At 36.5% G+C, this 15,377-nt stretch overlaps 1 protein-coding gene across 9 annotated transcripts in view; it reads right to left on the bottom strand.

Moving 5' to 3' along the window:
* Positions 1-698: 698 nt before the first annotated feature.
* mark3a (MAP/microtubule affinity-regulating kinase 3a) overlaps positions 699-15,377 on the bottom strand; it is a 226,615-nt gene continuing 211,936 nt past the window's right edge. For 7 of the 9 annotated variants that reach the window (XM_041213916.1, XM_041213914.1, XM_041213913.1 and 4 more), the window contains 2 exons: positions 5,067-5,111; positions 699-2,249 (listed from right to left, as the gene is read on the bottom strand). In XM_041213916.1, coding sequence (XP_041069850.1) covers positions 1,904-2,249; positions 5,067-5,111 — 391 coding nt within the window. In that variant the 3' untranslated portion in view covers positions 699-1,903. The remainder of the gene's footprint in view (positions 2,250-5,066; positions 5,112-15,377) is intronic. The other 2 variants (XM_041213919.1, XM_041213918.1) reach the window with 1 other exon arrangement.

Genomic DNA, 15,377 nt, shown 5'->3' on the forward strand with positions numbered 1-15,377 from the left:
ATACTTTGCATTCCTTTTGTACTGAATGCAAATGAAGAGATAATTTACTGCAGGATAATGATAGAGATATGGATGTGGCCTTTGATAATTGAGAAAATTCATTTGTGTTCTGAAGGATCTTGTTTCAGCTGTTTGCACTCCACTGTGCAACTAGACAAATATGAAAACCAGGTGTATTGATCCAAATTATTGGAGGGTTAATGGCATCTAGCTGTAATGGTTTCCAGCTGTGAGAAAACAAAAGTATTAAAAATTGTATAATTTCACAGAAAAATTCCACGCCAACCAAGCTACTATTCTAATTGAAAAAAAACTGTATCTTTAGAATTATAATATAAAACTAAAGAGGTGACCTTACTACAAAAATATTTGTAAAAGTAATGTGCTTTTTATAAGTCTAGAAGAATTTATTTCCTACCATTTGAAAAACAAACAAGGGTTTCCAAAACGAGTGGGAAAACTGAAATTAAAAGATTTGATCTTCCATTTCACCAGTTTCGATTTATGTGATTACATTTGTGTTATTCTTTGTTTTAGTTGCTAGTGGGCTAGTTAGCAATGTATGGAACCATTTGTGTAAAATAAAAAAAAGGAATAAAATTTATACAACTAATACACTGATGTAGAGATCATATATTTGTGTGCATACTTACATGCATATTTTGCAGTGAGTAAATTGATATGTGACATTGCAGAAATACATTTTAGTTTCTTTTCCTTTAATGAAGAGTTGTGAACCTTAAATGTTGACAACTTACATTGATTTTGTAACTCCTGGCTCATTACAGAACATTAAAAAAATGAAAAAACAAACTGTATAACAGTATGATGCTGTCCGCAAAACTAAGTTACATTATTTACATTCCAAAGGACAGTACTGATAGTTTGAAAAAAAAACATAAAAACCGCATACTTAAATGAATAATGTCCCATAGTGCCCAATTGTTAAATTACAGACTCAAACATTTTTACTCAGCTAGTATGTGTGCAGGACAGACTGTATTCTGTATTAACAATAATTACAGCTAAATAAAGTACGGCCGAACAAAACTGTTTCCAATCTAAGCTTTACTGTAAAGAAACCAAAACAATAAACATATAGTTTTATGCCCTAATTGATTAAGGAACAGTCTTAGATGGTGATATTTTCTACAATAGAGAAATCCTAAGTGTGGTTTAGCATCTGTGATCTACAGTACTTAAATCATTTCCAAATCACAGCACCCTTGGCTTAACACAGGTAATTTTTATAATCACAGGCCTAAATACAGCTGAAAATTTTCTTCCATTAGTAGAATTTCTTGTTTTATAATATGTTTTACAGAAACAATTAGCCCATAGTTACACACCTTCCACTGTCTGAAGGCCATTAATCACAACTGATGGAAAATGAGTTTATTTGTTTCTTACAATTCATTGTCTTTGAAAAGCTAAGCACCTGAATCAGTACTAACAGTGGAAGATATACAGGTTTGAAAGCACAGGAGCATCCCCATGTCTCCCATTTAACAGCATTTTAATCAGAAGGGTTTTTTTGGAACAGTTTTTTTTAAATACAGGGATCATACTTACATAGGATAAACAATTTTCAGTTTGTTTCACAAGTAACTGACTCTGAGCCAATTACAAATGTTTGAAGTAACTCAGATGAAGGGGCAAGCTGTTCAGGTAGTAGGATACTGGCTGTAGTGCACTTTTAAAAAAAGAAAATCTAGTCTTTGATCAACTTCCCCACCCCCTCAGCAGCTTGTGAATTTCCATTGTTTTACAATGCCATGATCTGAAATTGCGAGAAGTTATTGCATAAGCATTATCCTATACATTTTCTTCAATAAATTTCCACCAGTGTTCAGAAAAAAACACTCATGAAATGCTGCTTAAGAAACTATAGCTTAACCATATTTTACAGCCTTAATTCATTGGCAATTTTGGAAGCAATGTTTTTGAAAGCTATGGATGTTCCTGATATTCGCTTAAAACGAACTCCATTAAGTGACAGTCTTGGCAGTTTGCAGACCTCCATCTCCCACTGGACAAGGTTTTCTGCATGCCCATCGCCATGGACACAGAAGAGCAAGAAACGCTCGCGCTGTTCATAATCACAATTGTTTGCATCAAGAACCTTTCGGATCTCCCTCATCATGTCATTGGGATCCATGGAGCTGGTCGTTTTCATACTCCAGGTAAATCGGAGTGAACGGGGCTTTGCTTCTTTGATTTCGTCTTTTTGATCCCCAGATACATTGCGACTGCAGAAAACAAAAAATTTGGGCAACCCAAACATTAGAACATAGAATTACATTGTGCTGCTTCTACTTCTTTCTTCTGTTTTATAAATACATGCAATCTGTCAATAAGCATGCACCAAATACAAGCTGTGTTGGGGTTAGTTTCTTAAACTCTGCAGTGTGATATTCATATACCTAGAAGAATACTACATATCATCCCTTAAAATAATTACAATAAAGTTTATTTTCATAAGTGTTGCTTTGTTAATTTAGCATAATTTACATGGTTATCTTTGGGCTGCTGCATTTTTACATCGTTGCAAAAAGTTTTTGGATGAGTATCAAAATCAAAGTAGTAGTATATCCTAGAGTCCGTGATCTGAGTGCACAAAAGCTAAGTGATGCAAGACCACTTCCAGAAGCCAGTCTTGCTCTGCACTGTGAAATCAAAGTCCAATATGATGCAATGCTAAGTTTTAAAATATCAGCTTTTTGTTGTAACACTGGGAACTTTATAAAACTTAGCCTGGTATGATTTTCCTGGGGGAAAGTGAATGCTGCTTGCATCTCCTAACATTAAAACTGAACTACCTGAGGAACTAAACTGTAGAAATACATAGGTGTGGAGCTCTCTTGTGGGAACGCAAAGTGTAGTAAACTGCGGACTGCAAGCTACAGATGCCCATCTCAGTCTTGCATGTGTAGCACAACATCTGTGTTAAATGTATCTTTCATTTAAAATCTAAGATTTATATATAAAAATATATCGAATGCAGCTTAGCATCAGTTGAGCTGTAATAGTCAACATCTAAAAACTATTCTTTCCAAATATTTAACGCTTCAAAAATATAGTGCAATATTTATAAATACATTTTAAAAACAAAAAATGGTGTTGATCTGGTGCTCAGCTGATTAATCTGCTGTGCCCATGAGGTGGAGCTGTGTTCAAAGCTACATATAAAACATATTCAAACAAAAGTAAGGTTAGATGTTGTGAAATATCTACATTAAGATTCAAATAACAATAAAAAAAGGGTTATTTAAAAAAAAATTCAACCTGATAATTTGAGTTCCAAAACAATTTTTTGATCAGCCAGCCACCTAACATGCAAAGAAACCATAACCACATTTAAGAGTCTCCAAACTAAATGATTGAAAAATCGACAAAGGTAGGTAGAGCTGCCACTAAAATTGTGCGCTCTCTCATTGTAGGGACTCGCCCCAACTTACCAAAGGCTGTAAGACTGATGTGCAAGGTGGTATTAGTCAAGTGTGCAAGAATTTAACTGACTAAAGTTGTGTACCTTGCTTGCAGAGCACTGGTTGACTTCTCACTGTTCATTTCGCTTACTCCGTTAGGTTTCGGTTTGCAGAATTAAATGAAGCTGAGTACAAAGTGCCTCAGGTGCCTGTGGCAAATCCACCTCTCCAAGTGCTAGTGATGATCTAGGTTTGCTGGTCACTTGCCGAGTTGCAAGGCTGACCAGCCTGATTCAGGTATTGGTTACTAAGTTTGCCAGAGAAGATTAATTAGGCTCCAGTCTCCCATCGCCAAACAAGACCTCACTTTAAATTCCCCATTACCCTCCAAGAGGATGACTTGTTAGTGATCAGACAACTCAAAATTCTGCATTCGGTCCTCGGCAGGCAAACAGCAAGTACCACAAACTGCTCCCAAACAGCAGTGAGCAGCACAATTTAATACCAAAAGTGTGTGTTTTGCCAACATCTTGGTGTCCAGAGCATGAATGTATACTGCTAATTGGGGGACGCATTGCGATTGCTTGCTTCTTTTCTGCACAGAATTGCAGATAATATGACTGCATTTTGAGGTCAGAATGTCAAGCAGCTGTCATGTCAGGTTTTAATTTCTTCAGAAGCTATTGAACAAACAATCACCTTCAGAATGATGGAAGGACCTATTGCTACGTTAGATCAGCTAGGTTGATGTTCTAACCATACAAGCCCGATGCCACTTACCAGACTTGTTCATTATATCTGCTTAATCTAGGTTTCTGCAGCTGTGGTATTGGGTAGGCCTGTCATGCAGCTATCTCACCTCATTATTACTTCTCAGGGCAAATTTAATCCACTTTCTGTACAAGGATTTTAGAATGTATATGTGGGGGTACTTTTTCTCTCTTGATGCAATGATCTTACCTATCCGGGAGCTTTTTTTTTTAAAAAAGCATTCAGGTGAGGGGTTTTAAATGAAACATTTTCTCTTTTTTGACACCTATAGTTAGCATCAAACATTCCCAGGTGTAGCATGGGTTAGCTGTAGAATTCAGTTTCCCTTTCTTAATTTAAACACCAGTTTTTAAACTTCACCCGCAGAAGATCAAACACTCCTGCAACTATTGAAACATTTCCATTTCTCTTATAAGAGCATATTGGCACAGTGAGCCTTTCCCACTTGTAATTGAGTAATTTGATGTAGAACCTGACATCAACTGGATGGAGACAACTTTTACCGATCAACCTACAGCAAATTTGAATCTAGGTTCTCAATGAATAAAAGGGGACCCAAATTTTGGTTTGCAGTTTTTGTTTGCATTGCCCTGGATTAACAAAGTATTTAAAATCTACAAATAGATTTCATTCTTCGACTAGCCTTCAACTCGTAGAACTGTAATAGTGATGGCTTTGTTGAAAACCTTTATGTTATACTTACAATATTATATATTACTACATATTAAATATCAATGAAAATTTTATCTAAGGAAGTATCAACATTTCCTGAAATTATGTTTTCCAGTAACTAGGCTGCACATATTTTTGGCAGGCAAATATTTGGTTACACTGAGGTACATTTACTAAATATATACACATTCTCACCTTGAGCCCTCAAATCTGCCGTTTCTCTCAGGTTCAGTTGGGACCCTCAATGAAAGCAATCCGAAAGCACAAGTGAGTAAAGAAAGAAGAAAATTCTTAAGCTTGTGTTATGTAGGCTGTTACATACTAGGTCTAACCAAGAATCGTTCATGTAATGCAGACAGAAAACATGCCTTTTCTCATGACTGGCAGAAAATTCTATCCACGTAATCACACTTTTAGCATGAAACCCTTGGTAAAAGCACAGTGTCATTTGGTAATTTATTTATGATATGCTCATACAGCAAAGGCCACATGGAATAAGAAAAACCTTCTGAACTGCTTTCTACAAACGTAACTGGTGTGATATGAGGAGAAAGTAAATATGTTTGTGCTTTGCAGGGAAGATGGAAGAAAGTAATCACATAAATGTTGAGGATGTTGGCCTAAAAACACCTGTACCTAATTCCTTGCTTAACGTTGTAGTTGCATTCCTGCAAAGTGCAATTTTAAATGAAACAAAGTTAAGCGAATCAGATTTTCCCATTACAATCAATGTAAAAGCTGCAGTTACATTCTGTAGGACCTTTTCAGAAATAGTACTTTTTCAATAGTACTCATCTCCCATTTGCCACTTCTCCCGCCCGGGGACCCTCCCACTTGTCAACCCTCCTGCTTGTTGCCTCTCCCGCTTGCAGCTTCCTTCGCATGAATCATTGTTGAAAGCGGGAGAGTGTGCCAGCGGGAAGGTTAGCCAGTGGGAGGGGCATGGAGCATGAGAGGCAGGGAGTGGGAGATTTGTGGGGCAAGAAAGACAAAGGGCAGGAAGGTTGGGGAGTTGGGGGGGAGGTGTTGGAGACTGGGAGAGGCAGTGAGCAGGAGGGTTGCCAAGTGGGAGGGGCAGGAGTGGGAGAGGCCACTCTAAAACGGCACCAATCGGGTCACGCGAAGCTATGTTGACCCCACCGCTTGCTAAAATGGAAGTTCCAATGCTAAGTGCAGATAACGGCCCAGTATGCCTATTATATTAAAGCAGAAAGACTTAAAACGGGGATTTACTGTACTTCATGTGATTACGTACTGAGTATTAATCACTAGCATCAGGGAGAAGGAAGAGTCAGATTTATATAAAACCAGTGAGCAGTGTTGCAAGAAATCTAGTAACTTCTAGTAAATCTAGTAACATAGAAAAATGTAAGTTGAGCTGAAGAAGCACAAGTTATGTGGGGTGCCCAACAAATTGTTTGAGGTTTTAATGGAGGTACAGAGGTCGAAGGAATTCCAGAAAGTGGGATAACAGGTTACTAATGATGTGGTTAGGGGGTGGGTTGAAGACAGAGATGCCCTAGTTCCAAGGCCAAAAAATGGAGAATTTTGCAGTGGGGAGGGGGGAGATGGGGGAACATGGTGGGCAGAGGAAGGAAATCATAGAGATAGGCAGAGGCAAGGATGTGGATAAGAGTTTTGAATTTAAGGCATCAGGAGACTGGGAGCCAATGCTGCACAGGGAAAATGGTCAAGGATGACTTGGTGTAAATAGGATATAAGCAGCAGAGGTTTGGATCAACTGCAGTTTACAGAGGGTGGAAAATTGGAGGCCATCCAGTGCAGCATTAGAGTATTTGAGGCTGCAGTGACAAAGACGTGAGATGAGGGTAAGATAGGGACAGAAGTGGGTTATAAAGGCAAAGTACTGCGGATGCTGAAAATCTGAAACAAAAACAAAAAATGCTGGAGAAAGTCAGCAGGTCTCATAGCATCTGTGGTGAGAAAGACAGAACTTACGTTTCGAGCTCTGAAGAAGTCATACGGACTCGAAATGTTAACTCTGTCTTTCTCACCACAGATGCTGTCAGGCCTGTTGAGTTTTTTTAGCGTTTTTATTTCAGAACTGGGTTATGGTATGGAGCTGAAAGTGGGTGGTCATTGTAATAGAGGGGAGATAGGGTTGGATCCTGAGTTTGGAGTTGAATAGTCACGGAGGTTACAAGCACTCTGGTTTACTCTAAGGCTGCATTGTAGTTGCGCGTCCTGCTTTCTACCCTTAATGTCACCATTAGCACATCCTTTAGCTAATATCACCACCGTCAACATCCCTTTGTCCTTTTGTCTATGACATCTTTGGCAATCTCTTCTTTGCCTCCATCTATCACTGGCCCTCTATTCAGCTCTACCTGTTCCATCTCCCTCAAACAGCTTATATTTCACCTCATTTCTATTTGTCTTTAGTTCTGATGAAGAGTCATATGGACTCGAAATGTTAACTGTCTTCCTCTCTGCAGATGCTGTCAGACCTGCTGAGTTATTCCAGTTATTTTTGTTTTTGCTGCATTTTACTTCTTGCGTCTTGTATAGTTAATCTATTTTAATAGATTTCGTGTCCATATAAGTTACTAGAAATTTATCATATTAACTTTGAGCACAATTTGGAAGTTGACACATCAGAAGTAACATATAGTTCTACAGCTTCCAATCACTGCAAACGATAATTTGTAAAATTTAAAACTACAAAATAATTAGAAATTTACTGAAGGTCAGTAACAGCAAAGTGCAAGAGAAGATAAGAGAACATAAAGATAAAGCACAGAAATCAAGCAGTTCTAATCAAAGCTGAAAATTCATGCAAAAAACTAATTATTCAGGAACTAATTTCTCTAAAAAGGAGCCTCAGATTTCAAGTTAATGCACCACTTGAGGTGCTTCATACTATCCTTCTTGTTATATTTCCAACCTCTCCCCCTATTTTAAACATAATTACAATTTGTGTAAAATGAACAAAGATGCAAATGAATAAAAACATGCTGACAACAAAACCAAGTATAAAATTTTCCTTTGATATTTGGATTTCAGTGGTTATAGATTTAAGCAGAAATTAAGCAAGAAATACAATACTCCCAATGCTTCTCGGATAACACCTTGCTGCAAACCACAATAGTACACATTCGGAATTAAACAATTATGGCAGATTTGTTATATTATCTAATTTACAACTAACACATTCTTAAACTTGCATTGCCATAACAATGAAAAAGTTGGTATAAACCTGCTACCTGATCAGCAGAATGATTTACATAATCTCCTGTGCATCAATTAACACCTATCATACAGAATTCTCTCCATTCAAGCACAATGCTTAAATTTGCTTCCAGCATAAAATGTTGCAATTATTCTTAATATTAAATACAACCAGCTGCAAAAACAAAATAGGAAACTGCAGAAGTCTAATCATTTTAATCTAATTATGTGCTTTTTGATTGATTACACTTAATTTGGAGCCTAATAAAATTAAAATGTAAACAAAACACTTATTGGAAAATGTGTTCAAATTTCATCAGAATTAAAAGATACACTACCAGTACAGAATGCTCACAGACATTTAGTGGCCACTAAAGTGTAAAATGCTATCAAATCAATGAATAGGTTAATTGTTAAATCCCTGGGTGACTGAAATTGCTCTTCAAATGGCAAAATCCTTTCTCTCTGAAATTAACAATGCTGAATAGAATTACACATTTCAAAGCCTTTGTCACAGATTCCATTAGCAGGTTTAAAGAATGAAACAGGAATTCTCTCATCTGTGTCAGAGGAGAAATTACAGGCCATGTTCTTTAACATCTTCACCACTTTTTCTATCAATAAAGCAACAGACAAAACTTAGCTATGGAGGTCAAGATGGAACATACTGACAAGAAGTTCCCAGTAATACGATTATTAATTAGCCATATGTGGGATGGAAGAAGAAATAGATAATTTGATTTTAAAACAATATGGGTTAAAATTATGGCGTAGAATTTTTGAAGTGAAATTTGACTTTCAGATTTAACCCAACCTGCTATATGTTCATTCACTGTGCACTCAAATGCATTTTCAACAGGTTAAAAGTTAATCTTAAATGAATACTATTAGTCACTCATGTTTAGTGGGAAGTTGAAATAAATATTAGGTTTCCCTGTTGAGTTTTTCCAGCATTATCTGTTTTTATACTAGGTTTATGTGCATGTTAGCATTTTAAAAAAGGACATGTTGTAGTGAATGCACAGGCTCATAGATAAAAATGCCTCAACTGCTGATAATCCTACAGGCTCAATAAATCTGCAATGCAGTTTAACATTAAATTTAGGTCCAAAAACAATTTAAGAGACAAAGAAATCATTCTTACTGCAATCAATTTCAGAACATCCTACCTATTCAGTCTAATGTCTGAAACAATTCCTTCAATGATACTATTTCTGTGTATTTCACATGTACAATTCATTGATAATCACAATGACATAACCACTAATACAACACAGGGAATTTAAGAAATCTGAATCACAATAGAAAGCAAATCTGATATGAGCTGTAAAGATTGAAGTCCCTGTATTTGGATTCACACAGCTAATTGTTTTATGCATGATATTGCTGCTTAATTTTGGGCTGACAATCTTCAAGTCAGTTGATATATTACAGTACAATGAAACAACAGTATATTAATTTTTCATTCCAAAGCAAACTATAAAATAAAGGCCAGACTTCCACTGTGTGCATGTTAGAATTGCATATAAACCAAAAGCACAGACTCCTTAAATTAACATTTAAGAGTCAATGCTTCCAGAAACATTTCCTTAATAATTATGCAACAAATGTTTTATTACTCAACTGCACTGAACTTATTACAATTATAGCCTAACACATTCCTATCCCTTTAGTCTGCATTCTGGACTAACCAAATGGTCTTTAAAATGTGCTAAGAAGCAACATATTGAAACTAACAGTTTCTCAACAGAGAAACATTCAACACATCCTGAGTGGTGTGAACAAAGAAGAACGCCAGTTCATTAAAAAAAAATCCAAACGGGAATTTCTTGATTATGTATTAAATCTAACTGTTATCATAACCTGAAACATTTCTTAATTCTGTCCAAAACAATTCTGTATGAATCACATGATGTCTGAAGAACTGTAACTTACTACTATATTTATGTTTATAGACAGTGGAAAAATCCTTTGATTCTGAGATCTGGAAGAGAAGAGGAATTCTAAACATAAAACAGGGTTTTGTAAGTGTGTCAGAAAAGAATTTCAGAAATAAATGTCAAAAGGAGGAAAGATTTAGAGGCTGAAGACTTACTAACAGTCTTTGATCCTTGAGGAGTATTTGCGGGCACTGATTTGTTCGAAGTCTGCCGTTTTGATGGGTCAATAGTGACCCTGAGAAGAGGAAAAATGTTAGAGAATTAAACTGTACATATAGATCAATCAGTCTGACAGAAGTTAGCACATTGTGTGCTGATGGTCCCACTTTGTTACCTATGGTTGAAGCAACTTAGAACAAAATTAGAATAAAAACTAAATTAACTTCCTCATCACTGACCAAAGATGCACACAACTACTTAACTACATTCCTCCTCAGTAGTGTCAAACTACTCACATTAACCATACAACTGACTCACAGTGAATCTCAGGACAAATGCTGTGGTAGCATGAAATGCATTTCACATGTATGCAATGTCTGTCAAGTGCTGAATGAAGATACAGCCTTTATTTTCATCTGTATAGAAAACCTCAGAACTTTGCAAGTTCCACGCATCTCTATGATTGTTATTACTTTCCCACTCTTTCTTATTTCACTCAGAACTTCTACCAACTCGGCCTCACTCTCATTTGAAATGGTGGGAGGACAACCAATACCTCCAAAAAACAGGTTAACTGGTCAATTATCTCACTGCTGCTTGTGGGACATTGCCTTGCGTAATATGGCTCCTGAATTTGCCTACGTAGCAATTTATAAAGACAACAAGCTGTGAAACACTTTGGAGTATCTTGAGGATATGAAAAGTGTCATACAAGTTCATTATTTTTCCTTCCTTGTGGAAAGTACCTTGCACTGGACATTTAAAAAAAAAATTCTTGGGATGCGGGAGCTGCTGACAAGGTCAGCATTTATTGCTCGTCCTTAATTGCCCTGAGAACATAGTGGTTACACACAATTAAGTGGCTTGCTAGGCCACTTCAAAAGTCAATCATGTTAGTATGGAACTGGATTTAAATGTAGACTAGAATGTGTAAGGGTGGCAGGTGTCCTTCCTAAAGGACATTAGTGAACCAGTTGGATTTTGTGACAATGTGACAGCTTGGTCATTTTCACTACCACCAGCCTTTTCCCCATTTTTAAAAAACTGAATTAATAATCTTGAACTGCCACAGTGGAATTTGAACCCATTCTCTGGATTACTCCTCAGAAACAAAGGCGTGGTCAAGTGTTGGAGTGTCTGACTTCAATGAACTACACCAATGCGTTTTATCACCAGCAGTCCCCCCCATTTTAATATATTTTTAAAAAAGTAATAGCTTAAAATCACTTTATCTTCGAAGAGCTGGTGGCCCCGGCATAACAACTTAGACTTTGAATTCTGTCAGTGTAAGAACAATTAATGAAATGATTTACAGAAAGGTATAAAATGTTATTTGTCACTTAAATTTAAATGTCATAAGCAACAGCAGTATTTTGAAAGAGGATATCATCCAGATTTGGAGGTTGATAGGTGGTTCGAAGTCATTAAAAACTGTAAAGACATCTTAGTTATATTTTATGAATATTAAAAATTGCTGACTCATCATTTTGGTACATATTATATGCAATATATTTGTTCAAGATCCTGTAGTAAGAATGGGGAAAGCCTACAAAATTATTGCATACTTGACAGGATGAAGTATACTTTATATAGTTAATAAAATGAATCACTCATTTTGAAGTAGAAAGGGCTGGCAAAGTTTTGCAACCTATAGATTACAACGATTCAACAGATCTGATTTTTTTGGGGGACGGGCGAGGGAACAACGAGAGAATTGTGCGTTCAAAGTGAAGGATGAAAATCATAGCAAAAGCAAAACATTTCCTTTTTGCACTAAGTATTTCAAGCATTTGTAATTATAACATGACCAGATACAGGGTTGAGCCGTCTCTTCCAAACCTTTTAATGATGTATCTTAACCCCATTTTCAAAGTATCATCTGTATCAGTTTCATTTTTTTTTACTTCATTCACAAGCCATTTTGAATCAGAAGTCAAATTATGCGTAGTGTTGGGCAATTGTTAAAACTTATTCAGTTGGGATCCTTACATTAAGTAGGAGAGACTTTCAATTGATTAGTTTAGCTTAAATGCTTGATGTGAAATGATAGAGTCATTGATGCAATCCTTCTCAAATGTATTGTTCTGCTCTATATTACTAAGATAAATTTTTAATTTTATATGCTACAAAAAAATCAAATCAGTAATCTTGAAAACTCACATTTTAAAAACAAAGAATGCAACCAAACCTAACTCTAAAGAAAAATCACATTATTTTGTCTTAGGAAGTATAATTAACAAAATCATTGAAAATTTGAAGGTTATTTGTGATGTTCTAAATGAATTTACGTGCAGGGGATAGGAACACAAGGAAATCTTTGTGCTCATGAACAAGAGTTTAGTCATCAGCTATAAGGTACATAGGATTTTGATAAACTTAATTGGAAATAATACCTAATTCTCAATGATTAGTTGTGAAAAATGCTACTGAGCTTACTTCATCAGATAACTAAGAAACTTCCAGTATTTCCTTTGGTCAGTGATAATGAAATAGTTTGCAGTGATTGAATAGTTTACAAATATCATCAAATATTTGAGCAACATATCATTCTGGATATTTCTTCCATTAAAATCAAAAAAGTGTTCTGAAGTGTACCTCTGACTGGTCTGTAAATCCCTTTCAAATCTGGATATTTTATAGTGTTAATAGGTGATTAGGATGGATGAAAAAGAATATAAATTCAAAGAATTTTAATGCCTGTGTACTCAACAAAAACAAATGAAAAAGAAAAGGACAGGGTTAAAATAACCATGCTTTAACACAAAAATTGTTTCAAATCTGCTGGCAGAATTCTAACCCTTTTAATCATTTGAAAAATTTAAATGCACATATCACTGTTAAAAGCAAAATACAGCCAGAAATTTGCTCTTGATGCCCAACTGAATTTATTGGCCAATCTGAATTAGATGTCTGCTTCCTACAGTGGTTTTCAAGTGTTAGACTGCAAATCCACTGCTGAAGAAACTTCTCTGGTAGTACTGCAGGGTTTTTTTCTCTCTAACAGCTAGATTGACTTGCAGCTGTACATGCAAAAGTCTGGATTTGTAGAACTGCTTTCAAGTTATTATTTGCAACTATTAGTTTTGCCTCTGGGTCAAACTGAGAGTTCCAGCCCTACTCCAGGAATTGGAGCACATAATCTGGGGTGACAGTTCAGCACAGCAATAAGATGCTGCAGTGAAGTAAGTGCTGTATTTCAGATGATATGTTAAACTGAAGCTCTTTGTACCTTTGCAAGTAGAGATAAAAAAAATCATGGTGCTATACATAGAGGAGCAGGTGGGGGGGGGAAGGGGTGGGTTGGGGATGTTCCTACCAACATATATTTCTCAAATACTATCACCTACACAAACTAACTGATCATTTGTCTCATTTTATTGTTTGAGACCTTGCTATGTGCAAATTGAATACTGTGTTTGCCCACAATTACAACAACAACCACAACTGCACTAATAAAGTAATTAATTGTCTACGAAGCACTTTGGGATGTCCTAAATATGTGAAAGGCATTAAATAAAGCACTCTTCCCTTCTTCAGTGTCAACAGTGGCTCAGTTGGTACCACTCTTGCCTCTGGATCACAAGGTTCTGAGTTCAATTCCTTCTCCAGGGCATGAGCACAAAAATCAAGGCTGACACTCCATTGCAGTGCAGAGGGAGTGTTACACTGCTGGAAGTACAGTCTTTCAGATGAATGTTAAACCAGAGCCCCATCTGCCTATTGGATGGATGTAAAAGATCCCATGGCGCTATTTCGAAGAATGGCAGGGGAGTTATTCCCAGTGTCCTGGCCAATATTTATCCTTCAATCAATATCAGAAAAGAGCATATTATCTGGTCACTGCTGTTTGTGGGAGCTTGCCATGTGCATATTACATATTAAAACAGTGACTACACTCCAAAAATTAATCCATTGGCTGCAAAGTACTTTGAGATGTCTGATAGTTGTGAAAAGCGCTACTGAAATGCAAGTATTTCTTTTTTTCTTATTCCATCGGTCTGTAACTCCCTCAGTGGCTAGGATGGGTTGTACCAAATTTCAGTAACAAAGCTACCTTATACAAAAACAAAAAAACTGCGGATGCTGGAAATCCAAAACAAAAACAGAATTACCTGGAAAAACTCAGCAGGTCTGGCAGCATCGGCGGAGAAAAGAGTTGACATTTCGAGTCCTCATGACCCTTCGACAGAACTTGAGTTCGAGTCCAAGAAAGAGTTGAAATATTTCAACTCTTTCTTGGACTCGAACTCAAGTTCTGTCGAAGGATCATGAGGACTCGAAACGTCAACAAAGCTACCTTGTTGCCTCAACAGGCAACCACTATGTTTACACTGCCTGTTTGTGCACTACTTGGTCAACTTTTGGCCTCAGAAGTACAAATAATTGGGCCATCACTTTACAAGAGGGAAAGATTATCAAAGGAAATAGCTCTCTGACAAATTTAATAACATTTAAAAACAGTTGATGAAATAGAATAATATGTGGAATGAGAAAGAGCCAGCAATGTTTTTTTTTCATGTACAGTATACAATCTAGACCATCATTGGCTCGCTCCAACCTATGTTATCTCCTAGGAACAGGTTTTTTATTTTTTCTTGCTGTTCCTTTGTATCCTAGATTATTTATCCTCGGCATGAAGTTTCCACAGTCCAGCTGCACAGCAACTATGGCGTTAATATTTAATCTTTTTTAGATATATTACTTCTTAGGAACTTCAATCCATTGCTAACCAGTCATTTAGTCACATTGTTTTTCTTAAACAAGTGGTTAATCAATGAATTTGTATGCATCTCTGTTGTCTATGCCTACATCTTTCTATTTTTGAATATCATTTCAAAAGTTCTAATTTCCAGAATCATCCTCCTCACTCTTTCCTAACTTATTTTTCATATATTAATCTCTTTTTCAATGTTGGTGTCAGAATTTCATAAATATTCCAAATGTATCTTCAACAACTGTCTATACAAAATCAGAGCAACTGGTTAAGTTAAATGTTCCGAAGATGATTCCTGTAACTCTGCTTATCTTTGTGATAATTGCTTCATAGTGACTGGATATATTAGTCAATAAACCTGACCTAAACCCAGGGGGGAATTTTCTCCCCGTCGGGAGGGTTGTGCGGGGGCAGGTGTGCAGCCGATCGGTGCCCCCGATCAGCTGGGCACCGCCATTTTACAAGGGTGGCCAATTAAGGCCCACCCAGCGTGATGCGCACCCA

This window comes from Carcharodon carcharias, chromosome 20, assembly GCF_017639515.1.
Source record: "Carcharodon carcharias isolate sCarCar2 chromosome 20, sCarCar2.pri, whole genome shotgun sequence".
NCBI lineage: Eukaryota > Metazoa > Chordata > Chondrichthyes > Lamniformes > Lamnidae > Carcharodon > Carcharodon carcharias.